The sequence below is a fragment of the Sceloporus occidentalis genome, unplaced genomic scaffold (genome assembly GCF_023333645.1).
Source record: "Sceloporus occidentalis isolate IW3139 unplaced genomic scaffold, rSceOcc1.0.p SCAF_3, whole genome shotgun sequence".
Lineage (NCBI taxonomy): Eukaryota > Metazoa > Chordata > Lepidosauria > Squamata > Phrynosomatidae > Sceloporus > Sceloporus occidentalis.
In genome coordinates, this window is record NW_028316983.1 from 115,020,617 (window position 1) to 115,044,974 (window position 24,358).

Sequence of the window (24,358 nt, forward strand, 5' to 3'; positions counted from 1 at the left end):
GATGCCCTACATTTTGTGGTGCCTTGTCCTCCTTTGCAGTTAGGACAGAGTTCCCACAAACATCCTCCTTTTCCCCAAGACATTTCAACTTTCCATCCAGGAGGGATTTCCAAATGTCCTCCATTTTGAGCATGGCTATGAAACATGAATTTACATGTGTATGAGTGTGTTTATGTGGCAATGTACTACATTTTCTCAATGCCTACATTTAGCAGCGCCTTGTCTGCCTTTGCAGTTAGGACAGAGTGACCAGGCGTCCTTTATTTCAGGACATATCCCCCATTTCAAACTTCCATCCCCAGGAGGGATTTCCAAATGTCCTTCATTTTGTAGTGCCTTGTCCCCCTTTGCTGTTAGGACATTTGGTCATCTTGTGTCCAGCACATAAAAGTGAATATCAGAGGATTTATGCTACAGAGTTACAGATAGTGAAGTATCTTTCCTAGTGGCTCAGGGGCCATTTTGCACAATACACAGTCAAATCTGGGTTTGGTGGTCTTGGAAAGTTACATGGTGGACTGTAGCCCCCAAAATCCTCCCAAAATCTGAACCATTGGCTGGGTGTTTGCAAAGACAAACCTCACCTGAATAAATGTTTTCAAGAAAACACCATGATAGGAATTGCCTTAGGGTCACCTCAGTTACAGTGGTGTGTGTTTATGGAGAGAGATCTTGTAGCACCTTTGAGGCTAACTGAAAGATAGAAGTTGGCAGCATGAGCTTTCGTAGACTTCGTAGATTCAGCCTGTGCTGGGCGTGTTGTACTCCCCCTTAAGATGCAAGGTTGTGGCCATCATGACACATGTCTTATTTGTATCCTGTTTGGATTAACATGTTCGGGAATTTCAACTGGTCCAAAGAGCAGTAGCCCAGATTGTCATTTGGTGTCTGCTACCACCTTTTATATCATTAGTTCTTGGATATATGCGTGTGAGTGTGTTTGTGTGAGTGGCAATTCCCTCAGATATACAAATAAAACTAAAATTGGACCCTGCATTCTGGAATTCTGTTTCTTGGAACTGATATACGGTATAAAGATGTGATCCCTGCTTTTATTTGCCCAAAGCCCGTTCAGCAGCTTTAATTGGGCTATCAAAATCCCCCTATTAAATAGTGGTTGTGGATGCGCTCTGGGACCTTTGCAACTTGGGTAACAAAGGGTTTGCAAGAGGACCACCATCCAGAGCCAAGTGCTGGCTACAGGAGCACTCCAGCACCTGGCACTGCGATGGCAGGGTCAACATGGCTTCTAAAGTCTTTACCCACCTGGTGTCTTCTCTAATGGGTGATGGTGCTTGGTGGGTTTGTTGTGTACAGGTTTCTCCAGCTGGAGAACTGAGTGTGACCATATCTATGAGGTCAGACCATGGCCACACCTCTTAATGTCATCTAGCTCATGCTTGATGCAGAGAAAACCAACCCCCCTACCACATTTAGTTTCCCCTGTTGAAGCCTTGTGCATATGGAAGGCAGCAGGTGTAGAAAAAACTACTATACATTGTCCATAGTAAAAAATTGTATTAAAATCTTATCTTTGTTTTTCAAAGGCTCAAAATCTAAGTTATCAGTAAGCTATATTTCCTTTAGTAAAGATTTCCAGTACTTTTGAATAAGCATACACAGAAAGAAGAGTTGAAGTGACATTTCAGGTTTAGGATTCCCTCTGAAACAGTCTGCTTAGAACCAAATTGATTCTGGAGTGTGCCATGATTTTTTTCCAGTCTTCACCCCTTCAAATAAACAGTTATCCAAAAAAATGTTGTCAATCACAGAGAACATCACTGATTGGTCAAGGCTGATGTTGGATGTTTCACTAGTCAGGAAGGTTTAAAAACATTTTGCAGGTTTCAAGAATTTGTATAATCAAAACAATTCTTGAACCTTTGAGTTCTATAATTATGAAACAATAGTAAGATCTACCAAATCCAGTTTATATTGGACTTCATCTTGTCTTGTATGGAAGGACTCAAAAATTTCATTTCTTTTCTTCATTTGCTCCAAACAGTTTTCTTCAATTTTCAACACCAAGTTGGTTTCGTTTGATTTCCACATAGAAATGATTAGCAAATATTGTTCTACAATCCGTGATAAGATAGCCAGTCCAGACTTATTAGCCAGCAATCTCATGGATGGCACAATGTCCATCTCATTTCAAGCACTCAGTTCTAGGAGACAACAGTCATACAGGACCATGCTGCACATGTCGCTGCTTAAAGTAAAGTGTAGGGACAGTTCTATAGGCTTTCTAGTTTGGCTTTTACTTTGAGAACAAACTCCTCTGAGGCACTTGAGAGTGGCAGTCGGGGCGGGCCCATTGGTATCCCTGAAACCAAACTCATCACTGCTTTGATCTGTGGGACCCCAAATCCTATAAAAGTAAAGAGCACAAATACACTTCTTAAAGACAACACCTCCTCTTACATCATTTTCACATTCAGTTATGCAAAACGACTGTATACACACACACACGATTTACCATCACGAACCTGCAAGCTCACAATAATTTTTATATTGCACGGGTGAGGAAAATGTGTTCAAATGTTGGTGGACTACAACTTCCAACAATCCTAACACAGCACAGCTAATGAAAGAAAGTGAGAACTGCAATCCAACAACAGCTGGTGGGTCACACATCCCACATCCCTAAATGTTTTCAAATTTGAAGCTTTTCACGTTCATTTTCCTGTTTAAATCTCTATTATAGACCCATAAAAAGGGGTGGGAATGGTTTAGACTACTGATTTAGTTCATAGCAGAGCACAGATTCAGTCTAGGGACTAATCAATTCATATTTGTGATGACATAGTACAGGTATGCCTCAGTTAACAAAGGGGACACGGCCTCTTTAATAGAGAATTTGATACCAGATGCAGAAATAATATAGAGAAAATAGGGATAGGTTGTTACACCACCACCACCACCACCACCACAAAAAGAGAGCATTCAATATGTTTCAGCAAAGCTTTACTTCAAAACTAAGACCCCATACAGATAAGCCAAAATAAAGCTGCTTTGGGTCACTTTGGAGGTATGCTGTTTAAATGATGCTAAGAGGCCAGAAGCCGCGCCAAAGCCACGCCCCAGACCTAAGGATTGGAGCACAGGTTTGGCACAGCTTTTGGCCTCTTAAGATGCCTGTATCATTTAAAAAGCATACCTCCAAAGTCATCCAAAGCAGCTTTATTTTGGCCTGTCTGTATGGGGCCTAACATTATGTATATGTGAAATGAAACACCAGGTCAGGGAAGCCTTGCATAAGTAAAGCAAAACATTTTGGACCTTCTAGAGACCACTTGAAGGCTTCTTCCAAAAAGCATCCGTGTGTGTGTGTGTGTGTGTGTGTGTCTAAAATCTATGATTTCTTAACATCCTGGGATTAGCTGGTGGTGCAGACCTATCTGCTTTCCCCTTTTGCTGTTTACTCATGCTCAGTGAGGGATTCTGGAAGCACCTGTTGCTTACTTTGCTTTTCATAGGCAGGTACACAAAGCTATAGTAGGAACAACTTGGGCAGAATCATATTCTTCCCCAACTCAAGCTTTATTGTATTGCTTACTGCAGAACACATAGCTGCAACCTGTTTTTCTCCAGCCTTTCTTTATCATCCTTCACATGCTGATGCTGCTAAAAAAAACCTTCCAGCTAGCCAGAGGACAAGCAAGAAAGGGGACCATGGTGGACATAAAAAAGACTTTGTAAAGAGGAGCTTTTTTAAAAAAAAACAACCAGAGACTTTGTTAACTGACGTATGCCTGTGCTCCCAAAATTCAGAGGATGATCATATCACACATGCTCATTGAGGAGGAATCAATATTGTTAAAATTTCAACCAATTCCACATTGATTTTTTTCATTAAAACATTGTTAATTTGCAGTTTACCTAAATTATATTTATGTGAGCAAGCTATTACAAACAGTTACAGGACTCTGTGTGTGTGTGTATATATATGAGATCCAATTTTAAATTGTATCCATATATATGGGAACGCAAAACATTCTAATAGCTCAAATGGCTTGTACTCATTGTTTTCTTGTTAACAAGATGGTAGCTAAATTACACCTATGTAAATCAATTTTTAATTTTTAATGTTATTGCTACAATAATCTCTCAATAAAAAATTAATTAGTATAAAATGCATTTCAAAATGGAAGTCAGAGTCTGAATGAAAAGAAATCGGACTAGATTTCTTGAAATAACAGGATCAAGCTCCACAACAATGGGACAAAATGTGTATCTGAAGAAAGTTTTACAAAAGAAAAAAAGAGTTAGATGGTTGAATGGCGTCTTTCATAACATATGAGGGTGATTGAAACTGAAACTTGCACAGAATTCAGAATCATTTAATCCAGGAGGGGCAGAGAAACATTCAGTCTACTGTTGTACCTACCCTGTGCAATAACAAAGTAGAGGAAATCTTGAACACAGAACTAGGAAAGACAACATAACATTATTAGTTAGTTTTTTTATATGACTTCTTTTGCTTAGGCTGTTGTAATACTGGGATTCTGATCCTAACAAGAGGAAAGATGGGAAGGGGTGCACACATGCGCCACATTGCTCAGCCTTGTGAGAGTTACTTGGCTATATCTTGCCCTTAAGGGCCAGCATGGTGTAGTTGTTTAAGCACTGGACTATGACTCTGGAAACCACAGTTTGATTCCCACTCTGCCATGGAAACCCATTAGGTGACTGAGTAAGAAACCCTTTCTCAGTCTCGGAGGAAGGCAAAGGCAAGCCTGAACAAATCCTGCCAAGAAAACTCCATGACAGGTTCACTGTAGGGTTGCCATAAATCAAAAATGACTTGAAGGCACATAGCAGTCTTCTGCTTATATGTTTTTAGACATCTACATGAAGGTACTAAGATCAATGGGGGATTTGGAGAATGAAGTGTTATCACAATGCAGTTGATGTTCAGCTCTCTCATCCTTTATGCCAAATTCAGTGTAAATCTGTGTTTGGAGTCAGTAATGGATTAGATCCAGGCAAAAGCTGTACAGGAAGGTGGCATTCAGCCAGTTCTGGATGGTATCACACTCTGCCTAACAGATCAGGTTCACTGTGTGTGTGTGTGTGTGTGTGTGTGTGTGTGTGTGTGTGTGTGTGGTGGGGGAGGCTTATAACTCCAGTTGTGTCACAGAGTACCTTTTAGCAGCTGCCACCATTCTTGGGCAGAGACAGCCTGGTTGTGGTTATCCAGATTTTAGTGATCTCCAGTTAGAAGACTGTGATATACTGCACATAGCATTGCTTTGGACCAAACTGCAATTACTTCAGGACACAGCTGCTAACTGGAACCAGGCACTGGAAGTTTATCTTGCCATTTCTTAAGAGTAGCTCTTTGAGCTTTCAAGACCATTTTGAAGTCTTTTTAGTTTCAGATATCTTGGGGCCTGGAGGTTTGTGAACTCCATAATCACCCTGTCACTGTGCTAAGGCCTCAGTACAGGAGCCAGGGGAGAGCAGCCTGTAGCCCTTCAGATGTAGCAGGAATAAATAAATTCCATATAATGTTATTATTCACTGTAGCTTCAAAGTTCTTTTACAGAAATACTTGTAACTTACAGGGGATGCTATAAGCACTATATACAAAAAGGAGTGAGGAAAAGTGTCCAGGCATCTTATGCTACACTGAGATCAGTATGAGTCAGAAACATTGTACCTGATATTTTTGTGCAGAATTAAGATCTCCACTGGCAAAAGCTTCCAGCACTAAGTTGTTTGTCTTGCCAAAGTAGTTATATGTACTAAAAGACAACAAACCAACAAACAGAATTTAGCATTAAATAAATATCAGTACCATCATTAAAATTAGATTACAGCAAGCAGAGTACATAGTTCAGATCCTATCCTTCCAGTGTAGAAATTTCACACGCAGATACACAGAGGATACCCTAATGTTGTTACTCTACTAGATTTCCCCCCCACCAGCTCCCACCTACAGGATCTGTAAATTCAGACCAATAGTTCTGTATTGGCATTCAGTGCTTAAGGAAGATTACAGGGACGCAATACTGTATCTGCCATTACTTGGATTGGCCCTAGGAAGTCCACACAGTTCTTAGGTGTCAGAAAACACCTGTCTTGAAGGTCTGGCGCACTCACAAAATGTCTCTCTCTGCCTTTCCACACAAAGTTATTCATCCTAGTTGAAATTTATAATTATTGGTCTCCCTACCAACCCCAAACCAATTACAGTGTTTCATCCTCACTAGCTGCAGGGAAAGAGGAGAAAGAAATACTTTCAACCCCATGTTTTAAAATATATCCCCCCCCCCAAAAAAAAAAAAATCAGAAAAAGGGCCTCAAACCCCCTTGAAAGATGAGGAGTAATGAAACATTTTGGACTATCAGAGCTACCAAAACGACAATGGTAGCAGTGTGGTGGAGACCCAACCACAAAGAGCAATAAACCAAGGGCACTGTTTTGGTGACAGAGAATAAGCTCCAGTCACCCAAAACATAACTTTCTGATGCTACTGGCTACACTGCTGCAGGCTGCCAGAAAGAGCCCAAAACGGCCCTCAAATATGCTCACCCTTAACAACAGGCAGTATCTCCAGGTGATTCAAGAAACAACTTAATTTAAGACTAACTTATATACAAGACTCAAGCATGACCAATATATGTGTGTGATCCCCTCATTACAGAGCCATTACAATGTCCAGTCTATATTTGGTATCACCGAATGAGTTTAAAGAAGAAAAAAAACACACACCACAAACTGTTCACATATTTGGGCTGCAGTTATCAGAAGATGGGAAAGGAGCTTGAACATGCATACTTAAACTTGCCTTTATTCACAATAGTATTTACTCCAATTTCAGAGAACAGAAGGAAGGCGATGCAAAAAGCAGAACTACAGGCAACTGTAAAAACAGGTTGGGATTTGAAGAAAGATGCTAAACAAAGAAAGCCTGTATATTTCTCAAATTTAATTTCTCATAATTGACACTGAACTGCACAAATGAAAGGAGTGTGAGGCCAAATGCAGCAGCAGAAATACAATGGACAGAAATCCTCTTTACTATGGGAGATTTGGCACTACTGGAGTCACTCTGATCTATGTGGAAAAGATAGAAAGTAACTGACCTTCCAACTGCCCCTGTTGCTCCCATCACCAGCGCACTCAGGAGTTGCTACTTAGGGAAAAACAAGAAGCTAGGTTTGATTTCCTTGTAGTTTGAATCCTATTAAGATATTCCAGTACAGTCACTTGCAGAACTATTTCCATTAGTTCACTTGATGTCATTATCAAGGCATACAGAGGACAGGAGAGGGGAAATGATACTTTAGGGTTACTACTTCCAGAATATCTCAGCCAGTGGCCATGATGGTGCAGAGATTCTGGGAGCTCAAGTCCAAAAAGGTAATATTGCCTGGCTCCATAGGAAATCTTTGGAAATACAAAACCTTGTATACAGATGACTAGGAAATTGCCTCGGTCATTTCCCCTCCTATTTTCACTCCACTCACAACAGCTGTATGCATCTATCTCACCTCTTTCTTTGGGTTCTTCTTAACCCACCACTGCCTGAGGCTCCCCAGGACTAGCAGAGAAATTTCCTGTGTTGCTCTAATTACCAGATTGCATTTTTCACCTCCATTGATGGTAAGCTCCTCAAGTGGAACATGCCTCTAAATTTAGAACATACCTACTTCTTACTTGGTTGGGAAATGAGGTGGTAAGATCCAGTTAGCAAGGGATGTCCTTAGCGACTAGCAGAAAAAAAGCTAGGAAGCCATCTTGTGGTTCCATTACAACAGTCCAGGCAGTTGGATTGTCTATTAGACTAGGCCAGTGGGTTGGTTGACATGGAGGTCCTTCATCCCAAGACCCATGTACTTCTTCTGTTGAAAGAGTAGCATGGGGATCTTTGTTTCTCTTTGCAACAGAAGGGAATCATCATGTTGTCTCCAAACAGCAATCTGAGATAACAAGGAGTGTCGTTGACGTTACTCTCCTCAATGGGGGGTTCAAGCGGAGTGGAGATGGAATCCCTGTTATCCCTGATCAGCCCTAATCTGCTCTATCTCTGATTAGAGGTAGTAAAAAGAATCTCCCCTGCCCCATTCATCTTCACAATGTAGAATATGTGCTAGGTGGGTAGAGAATTATACTGCTATATCTATGATTAAAAATAACATTAAAAATTCCTTGTTCCCTCCCATTCCCAACTGGGAAGGCAAGCAAAGCAGGTTAGAATTCCCTGGGAGGCAAGACTTCAGGAAGGGGAAGAGACATTACCAGATCCTTTACAGGCCAGGTTGAAAATACTCATGTGTTATATTGGGGCTGTAATCCTCTTGGTAATTTACACTGGGGTCACTGCAGCTTATGCTAGTATAAATACTTTTTCAGGCATTCTGCAAAGAGGTATGCTGGGTGCTGGGATGAGAAGGCAGAAATGCATCTGGTGTTGGCTGGCTGCCATTGCTCAGTCAGAGAAATGGGGACAGACTTCCCAGAGCTCAAGAGACCAATGGCTGCTTTTTCTCCCATGGCTGCTCAGTGGCAGCTGGATTATACCATGTTACAGCTCTGCCCAATGGTCAGTAATTGATCATCAGGAGATAGGGTAAAGGTAGCTTGGTATTGTCTGGCTGCCATTGCACGGTGGAAAAGAAGGAGCGGCTATAATCTTCCAGGTGTCTAGTGTGATTAGGCTGGTAGAACTTTATGTTCCTCTAAGCAGTGAATATAATTGTGGTATATCTCCTTGCATTTGCTGCATATTACTCTTATAGAAAGGCTTACCTCATCCACACCATAGAGAAGTGAAAATTGGCCTTTATCATTTTTCTTTGCACACTGTCCAAAATCCAAGAGGTCTGTGTCACTGAACTTCACCCCCTTAAAGCTGGGGATCTGCTCTATCATCCCATCTAGCAGCTCGTTGACGCAAACTGCATTGAAAGGGCCACAATGACAACATTAGAATAATCCAGATTTCCTCAGGAAAGTACACATACCATTGCTCGCAAACATTATGGCACAGAAGTCGCAAATCTATTCTGCAAAACCTGGCAAGATACCCCAGAAAGTCCATTTCCCATGGTTATGGGAGGCAATGAATTCCATGATAACAACACATTATAAGGAATAGTCTATAAAATATACAGTATTGTCAATTTAAATTAGATTTTTTTCCCCTCTTGCTTCAGATCAAGATTTCTGGGAATTATAGTCCCTGAACAGGACAAAGGAAGTCAATTTGTATTCTCAGCATCCCCAGGCTACAATTTCCAAGATTATTTGGTGGAATTATGAAGTTACAACTATTTCAAAATTGGTATATAAGTTGTAGACAGACCAGGAAAAGAAAGTCACAGTAATTCTGGCAAAAGTAAAAGTATGAAAAACAGAAGTGAATTAGTTATTTACCAATATTATTTCCACATTAATTCCATATATGAAACTAGTCACTACTGTCTCCCCCAGACAAAGCTCTGCTGGAATAATTATTTATTAATTTTTTAGAAGTCTCTGCCACATAAGTTTTGAGTCTAGCCTGACACCCCACCCCACTACATCAGCAGTCCTATGTAAGTTTACTCAGAAGTCAGCCTTGCAGAATTAAACTGGGCTTACTTAGAATTAAGTATGCCTACAACTGCAGACTTCAAACAAGACTGCCTAGTCATAGGCTGAAGGTAGGCAATAGTGTTAATGGGCTGAGTCTGGGGATGACAGTAGCCAGATCTCTTGGGAACCTCATATATGTCAACTTCACCATAGTGAGAGCCAAAGTAGAGATAAAGTAGGAGCTCAGAACACATGACTCCTCACAAGCCACTCACTGCAATGGAACTACTTGAATGCTACCAGGTTTCAATGTAAATGAAATGGTGACTAAAGAGTTGATTTGGCAGAGAACAAGACAATGAAAAGCAAAGTGAGACAGGAACTACTGTACAGAGTTATTCCATTGTCTCTGCTGAAAGACAATCCATTTTTGACCATTCCACAACTGGCACCTAGCAGCAGTCATTTCAGTCGGCTATCTGAATTGCAGTCCAGTTGCTTAATGTAAGAGCTGTAACTTGAACTTATTTTTTTCCTCTTCCCTCATCATCCTATTCCTTGTGTTTCTTATCTTAAAGTTAGACTCTAACCCCAAAGGCAGGCACTCTCATGCTATTTATCTCTGTAAGTTGCTCAGATGGCTTTGATGGCTAGAAATACCTCATACAAATAAATATAAATGTAACAAACAAGTAAAAGCAGAACAGTCTGGTTTTGGCATTTCTCTAAGATTAACTAGGATGGTCTGGATGAGAACTTACTTTTTATATCAGTTAGGCGAGGGATGTGGTAATAATAGAATGGGATACCAGGAGCTTGAGATGCAACTTCCCGCAAGAAGGCGACTAGTCCATCTGAAAGAGAGAAGGCAAGGAAATCAACTGGTTTCAGGGGGTCACCAAGTATAAATAGATGACTGGAGGTGGGGAAATTCATCATGCTCATCTTGCAGAATTTAAGAAGCTATGGGAGGCATATCTTCTGCTCTGGAATTCTTCTTTAATCACTCCACTGGTATCCAAGCTTTCACAAGGCGTTGCCTATTCACTCCCAAGGAGAATGCCTAAACTGTAATAGCTAGAAATATAATTTTTTTATTAAATCAAAGCAGAGATTTTCAGAAAATAGAATTTGCACCTAATATGATGTTCTTCAGCTTGTCTACACTGTCATGGAATAAGCAGAACCCTACCTCTGAGATCTGAAGAGGGTAATTGAGGAGGTGATGACAAAATATGATTTTTGCATCAATTATCAGAAACTGTCCATGCACCATGAGGTTTTATGGTCATGTGCAGATACAATCTGGCATGTTAGTCCTGAAAGCCTACCTATCCTATGGCTGAAAAGGGGAAAAATAATTAAGTAGGACTAAGTGAAGTACTAACCTTTATTCACTGATTTGAAGAAGGAAGGGGCAATGACTGCTATGCCGTCCACTCCTATATCTGCCGCATGCCTGGCCTGAAATTAGTGGAATGGAAAGAAATCAAAACATATATTTATGGCGGTAAAGGCCTTTGTCATGATAGTGCTCCACAAAAGGAATCAAGTGACTTATACTAGACCAGATACTAATGACACAAATGTGTAAACTTTTGAATATCACCGAACACTTGTACAGTCCTAAATAAACATGTTTAAATATTAACTGTTCATCCATTTCTTTTATTCTTATGTCCCAAGCACTGCTGTTACACAAATACAGTCTGAGCAAACAATACACATTTCCATTACACTTGCCCCATACTAAAACTGTTTTCACAGGGCTTTTGCAGGTTTTCCTACAGTTCAAGTATGTGGGGAGACCGAAAGAATATTACCAGGGAAAATTACAGCCTCTGGATCATATTGGCTATTCCAGAGCTTGTATATATCAGTGGTGTCCTGAGGAGTGGGGCTGCTAGGGAGTGGGGTCAAAAGGCCATGCTCATCCCTTTCCCTTTGCCACTGTGGTGGCAGTCTTCCCATGAGGACACTGCCACTGCCTCCATGGGGAATCAGGACTGGGCACGCTCTGCCTTGTTGCTTGTCATGGTGGTGTCATCCTCTTCATGTGGAGACCACCGTCCCAGTAGCAAAGGAAAAGGGGTGAGCACACTCATCCCCCCCCCCCCCCGGTGGGAGGACAGCCATATCAGGGGTCACCTCTCTTATGGAGTGTCACCTGGTGCAAGCCACACCACCACACCTCTCCTAGTGACTCCACTGGCATATATTACTTTTGGTGGCTATAACTCCCAGAAACTGGGGAAATCTGGGATTTGCAGTGCAAAAGAAATATTTCCAAACTCTGTGGCTTGAGGGTCTTTCCATGTGGCTCCCATGCATGTATTTTGAATTATGTGAACTGATCCAGGGGAGAGCCAGTTGGCAGGCAAACATTAGGGCCTCTTCTTACATCAGCCTCTCCTGTATTTAAGTCTGAGCAGTGTTGCTCCCTCTGCATCCCTGCCCTTGTGCTCCCACCCCCATTCTGCTTGAACCAGTGAGAAGGCAAGCCCATGATCCTCAATCTTCCCGCCAGCCTAGGTAAAAAGGAGGAGGGGGGATAGAAGACGGGACATGGCAGGTGGTGGCAGGGGAAGAATAGGAAGAAGATAAGGGAGGAGAAAGGAGGACAAGAGGAGGATGGGGCATGGCAAGTGCAGCGGGGATGGAGGAGGAGGAAGGAAGAGGAAGAGTAGGAGGGAAATGACGGCGGGAATAGAGGAGGTTTTTAGCAATGCTGGAGACAACTAATAATTTTAGGAAGATCTGAAGGGATTTGAGGATACACACACACACACACACAGTATGAGTGTTTTTGACTCAGGGTGACCAGACTTGGTCCTTGCTTTCCTGGACCTATTCTCTCTTTCAGCCTTCTGTCCAGGAAGAATTCCAAAACGCCTTCCATTTTGAGCAGGGCTGAGAAGCATGGATTGACTTTATATCTATGTGGGTGTTTTTAGCTCAGGGTGACCAAACTTGGTCCTCCTCCTTTTCAGGAGGAATTCCAAAAGGTCCTCCATTTTGAGCAGAGCTGAGAAGGATGGATTTAATATTTATATGAGTGGCTTTTGTTTGTTTATGTGTTTTGAGTTTTTATTTATTCAGGTCCTTCATTTTTTCCTTGAGTGTTTTTTCCCCTGGACGTCCCGCACTCTTGAAGTCCTGTTTCTGGAAGTCCGTCACCTCAACCCACCCCTGCCCCAGCACCGAGTGACACCTGGTGTGGGAACGCCACTGAGTTTGAGCAGTGGCGTTCTAAAAGGTTTGCCATCACTGCCCTATGCAAAAATAAAAACCACCTCAAGGAAGAAAATTAGCATATAGACTCACCAGTCCCTTTGATTCTGGTAAACTCAATGCTCCAACATGAACTATCACATGATCAAGTCTGCAGAAAAAGGAAAATAATGATGGTTTTGACTGGCAGATAGTGGAACGTGTGGCAGGAGTGGTCATAATACTGTTAGCATTACTGACACATTTCAAAGTGCTTGTTTTATAGCATGTAGCCTCCTGCTTGTCAGGGTCAGCTATGCTGCTAGACCGAAGCTCATGTGATTGAGCCGGAGCAGGATAGATCTATCACACTCTTATGCAGCTGTGTTTGTGAATGCATGAACTTAATAGAAAAGTTGTTTGCGGGCAATTGAGAATGAATGAAGCACTGCAGTACTGGTACTTAACTCCCTCCTCACCAACCTTTTTTTCACTCCAGATCACCCTTTCAGCAGTTTCCAACCCCACAGAATTTAAATTACAGATCAGCCATCTGTAACATGCATTTCATGGAGACTCGGAGCAGGGAAAGACTTGTGGTTCTCCAGCACCTCCCCTAGTTGCTTTCAAGTCACCCCTCCCAATTTAGTTGAAAGGAGATAGAATTTAACATGCAGTTAGATCAGCCTTCCATAATCTGGTGTTCTCCAGATGTGTTGGACTACAACTCCCATCATTCCCAGTTAGCATCATTAATGCTGAAATGTAGGAAATAAACCTATGGAATGCTGTGGCAGTGACCCATGGCTAGCAGCAATTAATATTTTGGACTACATTCATTGATAAAAAGTATCAGGTAAACATACATTTAGGTAAAAAAAAAAAATCAAAAAGAGGAAGATTAATCATAAAATGGAAAACGTAACAAAGGAAACAGTTTTTTAACCCAGATTTCAAACATTTGTAGGACAAATGGAAGTGCATATCACATCTTCCATTCTGATTTTTGCAAGGTGCCAGAGCCTCTTCTCTGAAACATGTGAATCAATCAATAATAATAATTAAAAAAAATCAAGATAGCATCTGTTTCAGAAGTTTTGTGTCCTGTAAGACACCAAATATTGGGATGTATAATTATGTGGTGTGATCACAGGCTCCTTAGCTTTATGAGCAGAGCAGACTCTTGAGCTTTACTTCTCACACCAGAGTCTTCCTTTTGTCTCTGGGCCAAAATGATGGCAGATGAAGAGTCTGTCTTGCAAGGCCAACATTCTCCCCTGTCCCATGTGCTCTCCCTCTTTTCCTCCTATTTTTCAGCCTACAGGAAATAATTTTAGGAAAAAAAGATAGAATGTGTTTAAATAAGTAATCACTTCCTGTTTTCCTTCTTCTGTGAACAATGGGAACGAACCGAGAATCAGTTAATGACTAAGCTAGACATTAACAGTGGTTCCAGGAAAGATTCTGTCACAAATTTCCGCTTCTCTCTCCTTCACAGAATTTTAAGAGGACTTCAGAGAACACCATCCTCTACTCATAGCTAGGAAGCCAAGTGCAAAATAGGTCTGGGTCCCAAAAGAAGAGAGGACAGCAATCATAGTTTGTCATTACCAATTACATCTTCAGAATTTCCCTCTTTTGCACAAAGAGCCCTGTTCTTTTTTGAATGTGACCAGCTTACTAATAATCCTCCCTTTTCTACCACTGCATTTCTCTTTTCTCTCACCATGGAAAATCTGTTATGGAGAAAAAGAAGGTATAGTTGCGCACAACATCTTGTGTAAGAAACCCTCTATCTGGAAATATTCTGACTTATATGCAACACTTAAAGGTGAAGAGGGAAGGCAGGTGGGGACTGAGAATACAGATTGCACAATGTGTCTTTGCTTAGACAGGCAATTTTTGAATTACATTTTTTGCAAAACACAGCAATTATTTTCCTAGAGTTACTCACTTATCTTTGCCCCGGGCCACCCATTCCTCCGCCAGCTGTTTCCTCTCCTGAATGCTCAGCGACAGGCCTTCCCCTGTGGTTCCATTCACTGTTACCAAAGTTTTTTAAAAAGTATTTAACATGCACTGGAAGGACAGAATAATTTTTTTCAGTTTAGATGAAAAACTTCTTCACATCCTATTGCCTGCCAAGGTACACATCATAGAACAAAGCAAATCTAATTTTAATTTTTGGAAGAAGCATCAGAGAGACCCATTTGGCTAATTCCTTTGACTTTTTCAGGTGGCCAATTAAGACACTTTTAATCCGACTCTTTCCATTATCTGGAAGTTTGGTAATATTAACTACTAAGACCTGGGGTGTAATCATTTTTTGTCAAGTGACTTTGTAATTTGGATGTCTTTGTTCTATTTTTATTATTCATTCTTGTGTCTGGTAGACTACGTAGGATAGAAAAATGATGATATGAATCAACAAAGCATTGCTGGCTTTACCAACAATTGAAGAATGTAATGTCATTAAAAATGATAATTTCTTAATATGTTGCTGAAAGACTTTAAGGGGAATTGAGCTCTTCTCCTAAGCTGCTATCTGTCCGGATTTCTTAAGGCTGGGAACACTTTCCGCATGGCATGTGTGTATGTCATGGAATCCTTGCATGTTTCACCAAGTCCAAGGGCATGGACCCAAGTGCACACTCAATTTGTGCCTGACCTTTTGTGTGACCTCACTGTTGGGCCACTCCAAGAAGAGTTGATCTAAGTTAGCTCACAGTACTTTGCAACATTTGCAAGATGAAAGATAGTGATGGACAAGTTATTTCCAGGAATGCTTGTCTGCTATTATTGGATTTATTAAGGCACCTTCCAAAGAACAATTAATAAGCCCACGCTACAGACCTATATGACTTTTATGCCAGTTAAATAGTTGTGGCTTCCTCAAAGTCTTCTGGAATTAGTGGCGGGATACAGACCGGCAAAATGTAGCATGGCGGCATCGGCAGTAGGGTTAGGGAGCGCTCACCATTCAGGCGCTCCCTAACCCTAGTACATACTAGAGTTAGCCTAGTATGTACTGGCGACGGCAAAATGGCAGCACCCTATCTACACGGGCGCTGCCATTTTGACACGACGGACGCTTAGCGTCCGCATGTCTAGGCAACATTGTGATGCCGCAAGTGTGCCATTGGTGCATTGCAGCGTTACAAATGCGCCGCAAGAAGAACCCGCTTTTTAAGGGTTCTTTTTGTTCCGTGATGGAGCCGTGCGGTTTGTCCGCTGCGGTTCCCTCGCAGAGCATAGCAAGGCGCCGGCAGTCTGTATCCCGCCATAGTCTAGTGAGAGGCTTAAAATCCTCTGCAACCCGATTTCTGTATCCCCTTACAGGAATATGATTCGGGTTTAACTTGGGTGAGAAATCAAGTAAAAAACTAGGATTCAGCTGAAGATCAGCAACAGCTCTGGGGTGCTGTGGAGGTCTTGGGCATGATGTTTCCAGTGGGTTCCCCTTTCACTCTAAGGGGGTCTATCTGTGTGTTTCTGTCCTCACTGTTTCAATGATTTTACCCCTCTCTCTGGATTCAGCCTTTACAACCATCCAGAAGAAGAGCCTAAAGCATGTGAAAGATATGGCACTGTTTCCTCAGTTTTGTGGACCCTCACAGGTGTCCAACTAGGCAGACCCCTGTCATAGATATGTCCAATCATTCAGAGTCTACAGCCACCTTCTTGAACAGCTTTACCAGCTGCCAACTCATTCCCTAGCTCAAAGTCAAAAAGCTCTTGTTAATTCCTGAAGCGCTAAATGACTTGGAACCTGAAGAGATGCCTTCTTCTTCTGAGTCTGTCCATCAGTTAAGGTCACCTTTAGAAGCCCTCCATTAGGTGCCTCCACCGTCAGAGATTAGATAGTGGCTACAAAATAGAGGTTTTCTATTTTCATTCATGGTGTAATATCTTTGGAATGTCTTCTTGAGTCACACTTGGCTACTGATACCACCTTTCATGCTTTCTGGCATAAGGTAAAGCATGGATTAGATGGGGTTACACTCCCGCTGAAAACTCAGGTTCATAGTTTAGGGGTACTTCTGGATTTAGTATTGAGCCAGGAAGCCCAGGTATCAATGGTGACAAGGAGTGCCTTTGCACAGCTAAAACTTGTGCACTAACTTCACCTGCTGCTGCAGAAGTTAGACCTGGCCATGGTGGTACATGCCTTGGTTACATCCCGTTTTGATTACTGTAATGCATTCTATGAGGGGCTGCCTTTGAAAAGTGCTCAAAAACTTTAGCTGCTCCAAAGAGCTGCAGCCAGGCTGTTAAGTGGAGTTGGCTAAAGGGAGCATATAACTCCCTTGTTGCAATAGCTTAGTTGGTTGTAAGTCCATTTCCAGGCACAATTCAAAGTGCTGGTTTTGACCTACAAAGCCCTAAACAGCTTGGGTCCAGGCTATTTGAAGAACCGTATCTCCCTGTACGAGCCCACCAGTATACTGAGATCATCGAAAGAGGCCCTTCTCTCTGTCCCATCACCCTCTCAGGCGCGTTTGGTGGGAACAAGAGAGAGGGCCTTCTCAGTGGCTGCTCCCAGGCTTTGGAGCTTCCTCCCTAGAGAGGCCAGGATGGGTCCATCACTGCTGTACTTCCGACAGCAGATGATTTTATGAGCCAGGCCTTCGCATGACATGGATGCTGCTTTGTTTTTGTTTTAAAGAGTTTTAAATTTTAATAATGTAATGTTTTTAATTGTTTTTTAAGCTTTGTATTTTTAATAATACTGTTTTAACTTGCACAGTTTAAGATTTGTTAGCTGCCTTGAGTCCCTGTACTGGGAGGAAGGCAGGATATAAATAAACAGAATAATAATAATAATAATAATAATAATAATAATAATAATGGTTGTCTGGGACTATAGTGGTTTATAGCACTTTAGAAGGATAAATGATTGCAAAGTTTGAGTACCATTTACTACTCAGTAAATAGTACAACCACTTCATTGTCTATGTAATCTACTGAGTATACGATTGACTATGTTTACAATATTCCTTCAAACCATTAATTATTACTTAATAAACCACTGAGCTTATTCACTCTCTTTTTAGGCATTCTTCATGGAAAAAAACAAGAGGGTTTTGTGCAATGTCAAAACCCTTGATTATCTTTATTGCACCCAAACAACCCAATATTGCAAGCTATCTTTAAAGCAGGGTTGGTGGCTTACAGTTGGTTTCTTTGAGTGCTAGGATCTGAGGTTCAGACATCACATAAAAGTCTTCTTTTCCCAGTGTTAGTTTATCCACTCATGAAAAGGGGGGAGGCTAAAATGGGAGTAAGTAGACAGCATGTACCAGCACACTTGTTTATTAACATTCCAGTTTATTAAGTCATTGATGTGTTGTGTACCCATTTCTGAGCAAGAAAAGTTTAAAGACTATTTGTACCAAAGCAAATGGAATTCCTTAGAGAACATGTTATAAGCAACATCTTACCAAATACATTTTTAACGCCTTGCTCATTTATCAGGTAGTCAACATACTGGCCAATCACAGAGAAGTTGATTTCCCTGAAAGAAAGAAATGCAAGATATAAGAAAATTGTTCTTGTAAGTACCATCTTACAAATTGAACTTGAGATGCAGAGCTATCTTTCCTTGTTCTACCACCGATACAAAGCACAAAGTAATTTGGGAAAGCTCCAATTGGCTTCCAATATCCCTCTCAATATATTAATGAAAGTAAAAAGACTTTATAAAAACAAGCCAATACTTATTCAAATTAAGCAATTTTTTTTTCTAATTTTGATTTGATCTTTTGAGATATTGTGGCACTTCAGATCTGATGCAAAGATTTCTTAGAGCTTGGATTAAAAAAACACCTTTAAAATCCCCCTAGTCCCTATGCTGGTTGTCAGATACTGGGAGCTATAACATTTCCAAGCTCCTTGAGGAAAGCAGTTCTTCCATACTGGCTCTCCCATTCATTGGTGTTTACAACATTTATAAAAAACTAGACAAGGCAGTAGGAAAAGTAAGCCTTTACTATTGTTTTGTAGGAACAGACAGATCACTTTTTCCTTTAAGAAGGTGAAAGGAGTATGATGATAAGAAGACTTTGCCCATTGTAGTGTTCACATTCATATCACACTACAGTCAGCCCTGCATATTTGTGGTTTTGATTATTCATGGATTTGATTCATATGTTCTCTTTAGAAATCTCTAGATCCTCCAGTGTGAGTCTATGGTCAACTTCTACCAAAAGTCACTCTGGAGGACAGAAAGATTCCCAGAGAGAACACTTCTCTAGGCATTTGTAGGTCCTCTAGTGCAATTCTATGGTCAACTTCTGGCAGATGTTGACCATTGAGTTACCCTGGAGGACCTAGAGATTCCTAGAGAGGTGTTCTCTCAAGTAAAAACAATAGTGTATTTTTATTTGCTTTTTTCCAATTTCACGGTGACCCTGGGCCCCTAATCCCAGCAAATGAGGGGGGTCCACTGTACGATCGTTTCAGCTCACCATTTTTCCTAGGTGTCAGACAAAACAAGAAACAGCAGCAAGACAAAAGTCGACCACTACACAAAAATGCAACACTACCTTCAACAGCCAAACAAATCCCACCAAGCTCTCTCTAACATTTCATTGTAGTCCTGCTCTTCATACTCCATATGGCAGAGAAGCTTTCTAACTATAGGCTTATTAGTGAGCAATAGGAAAACACTTTCCTAATGGTGTCACCAGGTTTTGTCATCAGCTGAGGAATACAAAACTCCATTTTCTGAGGGCTTATTGGCACTTCATATTGGGCAAAAGCAAACTAAATGAGGAAGCCTTTCTGTTTTTCCATTTCTCATTTAGTGTCAATTGGGAAGACATTCTCACACCCAGCCAACTTCTTTTCCATGTACATTTCATGTGCGTTTACATGACCTCACAGAAGCATAAAAATGCCCTGGTCCAAATGATTACCTCACATTTTTTTTCTGCTCCAAAGTTACCTTGCAGTTCATAGTGAGAACATGGAATTGTCAGTAAGCTTTGTACCACTTGCTGACTGAAGCAATCTAGCAGAAAGATACTTATTTAAAGACATATTTTTGAGAAGCTCAAAACCATTGCTATTTCCTTCCCCAGCAGATGCAGGAGCTGCCCCTTTCAGTTCTTGATCTTAGCTCTTTGTATTGTGCAAGGCCTCCGGAACAAGAGGCAGACAGTACAGGAATCAGAATGAATGTGCTTTTTTGTTAATCAGGAACAGGAACAGTTATCTCTGTGGTGTGTTTCAGCTGCAGAACACCCTTGTTCTTGTGCAATCTACCTTTGTCTTTCGTTGATAGAATCCTCATGGTCCACTGATTGGTTTTAGGTTTAACAGGCAAACGATTCTGAGTATACACCCTTAACAGTTAAGGTTTATCTAATCTGTATTCAGTAGCTCTCAACATTTATGCTTGCTTAAGAAAAGGTCCTTACAGCAAGGGTGGGAATTATGCAACCCAGATATGTTGTAGACTGAAGCTTCCAGCATTCCTCATCACTGGCTATGCTACGTAGGTCAGCTGAGACTGGAAGCACAATAACATCTAGGAAACTGCATGATTCCCAACACTGCTTTACAGTCTCAGGCCAAAGTCAACTTTGTCCAATATGCTTTAATATACCATTCATTGAAGGATACAGTTGGCCCTGCATATCCATGGATTCTTTATCTATGGATTTAACCATCCACAATTTGAAAATATTCTAAAAAATATAAATTCCAAAAAGCAAACCTTTATTTCCCCATTTTATATAAGAGACACAATTTTACTATACCACTGTATTTAATGGGACTTGAGCATCCACAGGTTTTGATATCCACAGGGATCATGGAACTAAACCCCAGTGGATAGCAGGGGTCCACTGGAGTTTGAAAGAAATTTGTGATGTGGTTTGCTCTTCACAACCAGGGAAGGGGACTAAAAATCTTGCTGGTATTTTGAAACAGTGGGCATACAGATCAGTTAAACCGCTCAGTTTCAAAAGCTACATTAGGCCCGGAGTCAACTGGTTCCCGTTTAAGCAACATGAATCTAAAGCCCCTTGAATGGATGACTAATTCTGTGGCTCTTTGGAATCTGGGTTGAATTATTAATGTTATCCATGTGCATGAAAACGTACACAGAGACACTAAGTTCTTCCAATGGCTCTCTCTCTCTCTCTCTCATTTGAACACACTACATATATCTATTATTGTTTTTTTAGATATTATATGTGAAACCTACTGGGTGGTCTTGGGCAGGTCACACTCTCTAAACCTTAGAGGTAAACTCTGGCTAATCTCTGAATAAATCTTGCTGAGAAAACCCTATGACAGGGCAGTCCTAAGTCCAGGTCGACCTGAAGGAACATAACAAGTGTGTGGAGGTGTATGTGTGTAGCAGTGTATGTCAAAACCCTGCTCCAAGAAACTTAGAACCATGTTGGTAACATCTAAAAGAACTGGTTAATAATTGCCATTTTGAAAGCCATTTTAACTTTGTTTTAAAGAGATTTGCCTATTGGTGATGAAGGAAATGATAGCCTGACTTTCATTTCAATGTTATTAACTTCTGAGCCCACCAAACAACATTGCCATTGTTTAAGGGCCAAGGTAATATTTACCCATCCTGAGTCATTGGAGTGATGGTGGCTGCCACAAGGCCCTGAAGTTTCTTTTGGGGTGCCATGAAGCAACTGGGGCGACCTGCTTGAGACAAGAAAATACGTGTTAAATAACTTCTGTTAATAATAAAGCCTTGCAGACAAAGTCCACAACAACCAAAATATCTAAGTCTTTCAAGCAGAATGCTTAGCTGTTACAATCGTTCATTGGAACCAATTTTTATTAAGCACTTTCAAGTCATTTCCAACTGATGGAGACCCTAAGAGGAACCTATCACAGAATTTTCTTGGCAAGACTTGTTCCGAGGAGGTTTGCCATTGCCTTCCCCTGAAGCTGATAGAGTATGACTTGCCAAAGGTCACCCAGTGGGTTTCCATGGCAAAGTGGAGATTTGAACCCTTGAGTTCTAGACCAATGCTCAAATGATTACATCATGTTGGCTCTCATTGGAATCAATACAAGGTATACATAACAAGAACAAGTGTTTCAGTGATAAACAAGACCACAAAGAGCTTCATTAAACAACTCCATGAACTTATTTCCACAAAAATAAGACGATGACCACAGGGTTCTGTCCTGGGCCCCATGCTATTCAACACCTTGGACAAAAGAATAGAGGGCATGCTTATCAAATTTTCAGATGACACCAAATTAGGAGGAGTAGCTAATACCCCAGAAGACAGAAGCAAAATTCAAAATGATTAGAAAGCTGGGTCAAAGCTAACAAAATGAATTTCAACAGGGAGAAATGTAAAGTACTGCACTTAGGGTGAAAAAAACGAAATACATAGATATAGGTTGGGGGATACTTGGCTTAACAAGACCACATGCGTGCGAAAGGGATCTAGGAATCCTAACAGACCACAAGTTGAATATGAATCCACAGTGTGCTTCAGACGAAGTGCAGGAAAGCTTCTCCAGAAGCAAACAAGTTCTCTTAGGCCTGTTACAGACAGGCCAAAATAAAGCTGCTTCGAGTCACTTTGGAGGTATGGTATTTCAATGATGCATGCGTCCTAAGAGTCCAAAAGTCGCACCAAAGCCACGCTCCGGTCCTAAGGACTGGAGTGCAGCTTTGGTGTGGCTTTTGGACTCTTAGGACTCATGCATCATTGAAATACCATACCTCCAAAGTGACTCGAAGCAGCTTTATTTTGGCCTGTCTGTAACAGGCCTTAAAGATGCCAAGGAGGCTGCTTTGGCTGCCGCTTTATACTGAAATATGACTAAGGCTGCCTCCGCACCACGGAAATAATCCAGGTTGACACCACTTTAACCGCCGTGGCTCAGTGCTATGGAATTCTAGGAATTGTAGTTTTGAGAGATGTTTAGCCTTCTCTGTCAGAGACCTCTGGTGCTACAAATCCCAGAATTTCACAGCATGGAGCCACGGCAGTTGAAGTAGTGTAAAACTGGATTATTTCTTCAGTCCGGAAGCAGCCTTGGAAGCATGAGAGCAGAGGTTTGGAAAACCTGGGTCGCAAATGTACGTGGGAATAAATCCCGAAATGTAGACAAATCATGACGGAGAAGGCTCAGTGCCTCACAAAACTACTATGGTAGAATCCAAAGCTATAGCTGTGTGAGTCTGTAGAGTCAGTATGTAACGCGATCTTGTAGCACCTTTGAGACTCAATGAAAGAAAGGGGTTGGCAGCATGAGCTTTCATAGACTTCAGTCTACTTCCTCAGGTGCAGTTGGATATCATCATCATCATCATGGAGAGCTCTTGGAGCACCTTTGAGACTAAGTGAAAGAACGAACTTGGTGGCATGAGCTTTCCCAGACTTCAGTCTAATTATTCAGATGCTAAGGAAGTAAATTTAAGTCTGTGAAAGCTGGTTAATGAAGTTATATGACTTCATGCAAACAGATCAATTAACACATCTACTGAAATTAAGACCTTTAGAGAGTTTTTAAGAGAGAATGGGAAGCCTTGATATGTTTTTTTTAAATGGAAAAATAAATGGAAAAATGACTGTATTATCTGAATTAGATTTTCAGTCTATAATTATGCAGATAATATGTTTTCTTTGCTACTTTCTGGAGTAAAAACAACACAAGCAAATATCAGAAGAACTGAAGAGAAAAGGAAGGACTCCATTAAATATGTCTTGCTCATATGTTTATATTTGAGAATATTTCCAGTTTAGATCTGTTTTAAAATGTGGTCCCCAAACTGTGCCCTTTAAGAGCCTTTGGACTTCATCTCCCAGAAGCCTCAGCCATGGTGGCCAATAGCCTGGGATGCTGGGAGCTGGAGTTTAAAATCCCTTAAAGAGCAGTTTGGGGACCACTGGCTTAGAGACTCCTTAGTAGTGCATATAAAGCAGTATATAAACCAGTGGTCCCCAAACAGAGCTCTTTAAGAGCTTTTGGACTCCATCTCCCAGAAGCCTCAGCCATGTTGGCCAATAGCCTGGGATTCTGGGAGCTGGAGTCCAAAATCCCTTAAAGAGCAGTTTGGGGACCACTGGCTTAGAGACTCCTTAGTAGTGCATATAAAGCAGCATATAAACCAGTGGTCCCCAAACAGTGCTCTTTAAGAGCTTTTGGACTCCATCTCCCAGAAGCCTCAGCCATGTTGGCCAATAGCCTGGGATGCTGGGAGCTGGAGTCCATAATTACTCAAAGAGCACAGTTTGGGGAGCACAACTACTCAGTGAGTCAAGAGGAGTCAGGTTGCTGCTCTATTACATCCCCTGTGAGGCACCAACCCTCACAGGGGCACTGTCTCCCTCAGCTACTTACCCACTACCAGGGGGCTCTGCTCAGTCCAATCTCCTTCCCTTGCTCTGCCTTGAGATCATGAATCAGACAGCAAGTGTTGCAAATTTCCCATTGGGTAACCCTTTCCCTTTATGGGGAATTATCCCTTCCCATTCAGTCCCACCCCTTTAGCCAAGAGGCTGATGGGAATCGTAGTCCCTTCCATCCCTTTGCCCACCCGAAGTAGAAGAGCTTAAACTACATCCCCCAGCCAGCCAGGCCATGCATCAGCCCAGGCCCAGGCCAATCCAATCTAGCACA

General features: G+C 41.4%; 1 protein-coding gene across 2 annotated transcripts; it reads right to left on the minus strand.

Moving 5' to 3' along the window:
* Nucleotides 1-1,430: 1,430 nt before the first annotated feature.
* NPL (N-acetylneuraminate pyruvate lyase) lies at nucleotides 1,431-24,143 on the minus strand. Of its 2 annotated transcripts, XM_089515892.1 has the most exons (12): nucleotides 24,080-24,143; nucleotides 21,328-21,409; nucleotides 18,178-18,251; nucleotides 14,691-14,778; nucleotides 12,851-12,908; nucleotides 10,915-10,990; nucleotides 10,288-10,380; nucleotides 8,759-8,907; nucleotides 7,093-7,139; nucleotides 5,663-5,747; nucleotides 4,388-4,427; nucleotides 1,431-2,368 (listed from the first exon to the last, which is right to left on the minus strand). In XM_089515892.1, exons 2-12 carry the CDS (start codon nucleotides 21,390-21,392, stop codon nucleotides 2,235-2,237), a joined length of 909 nt encoding a protein of 302 aa, XP_089372018.1. In that variant the 5' UTR covers nucleotides 21,393-21,409; nucleotides 24,080-24,143; the 3' UTR covers nucleotides 1,431-2,234. The 2 variants fall into 2 exon arrangements, with proteins under 2 accessions (XP_089372018.1, XP_089372019.1); XM_089515893.1 differs by lacking the exon at nucleotides 4,388-4,427 and having other exon boundaries at nucleotides 2,244-2,368.
* Nucleotides 24,144-24,358: the final 215 nt, after the last annotated feature.

Bases quoted from the DNA above. Each gene is read 5' to 3' on its own strand.
- NPL (XM_089515892.1), bottom strand. From the start codon at position 21,392: ATGGCACCCCAAAAGAAACTTCAGGGCCTTGTGGCAGCCACCATCACT. The intron at 7,140-8,758 runs GTAAGCCTTTCT...TTCCCTAAGTAG, and splicing joins TTCTCTATGGTGTGGATGAG to CAACTCCTGAGTGCGCTGGT. The intron at 2,369-4,387 runs GTAGGTACAACA...TTACTTTTATAG, and splicing joins CTACTTTGTTATTGCACAGG to GATTTGGGGTCCCACAGATC.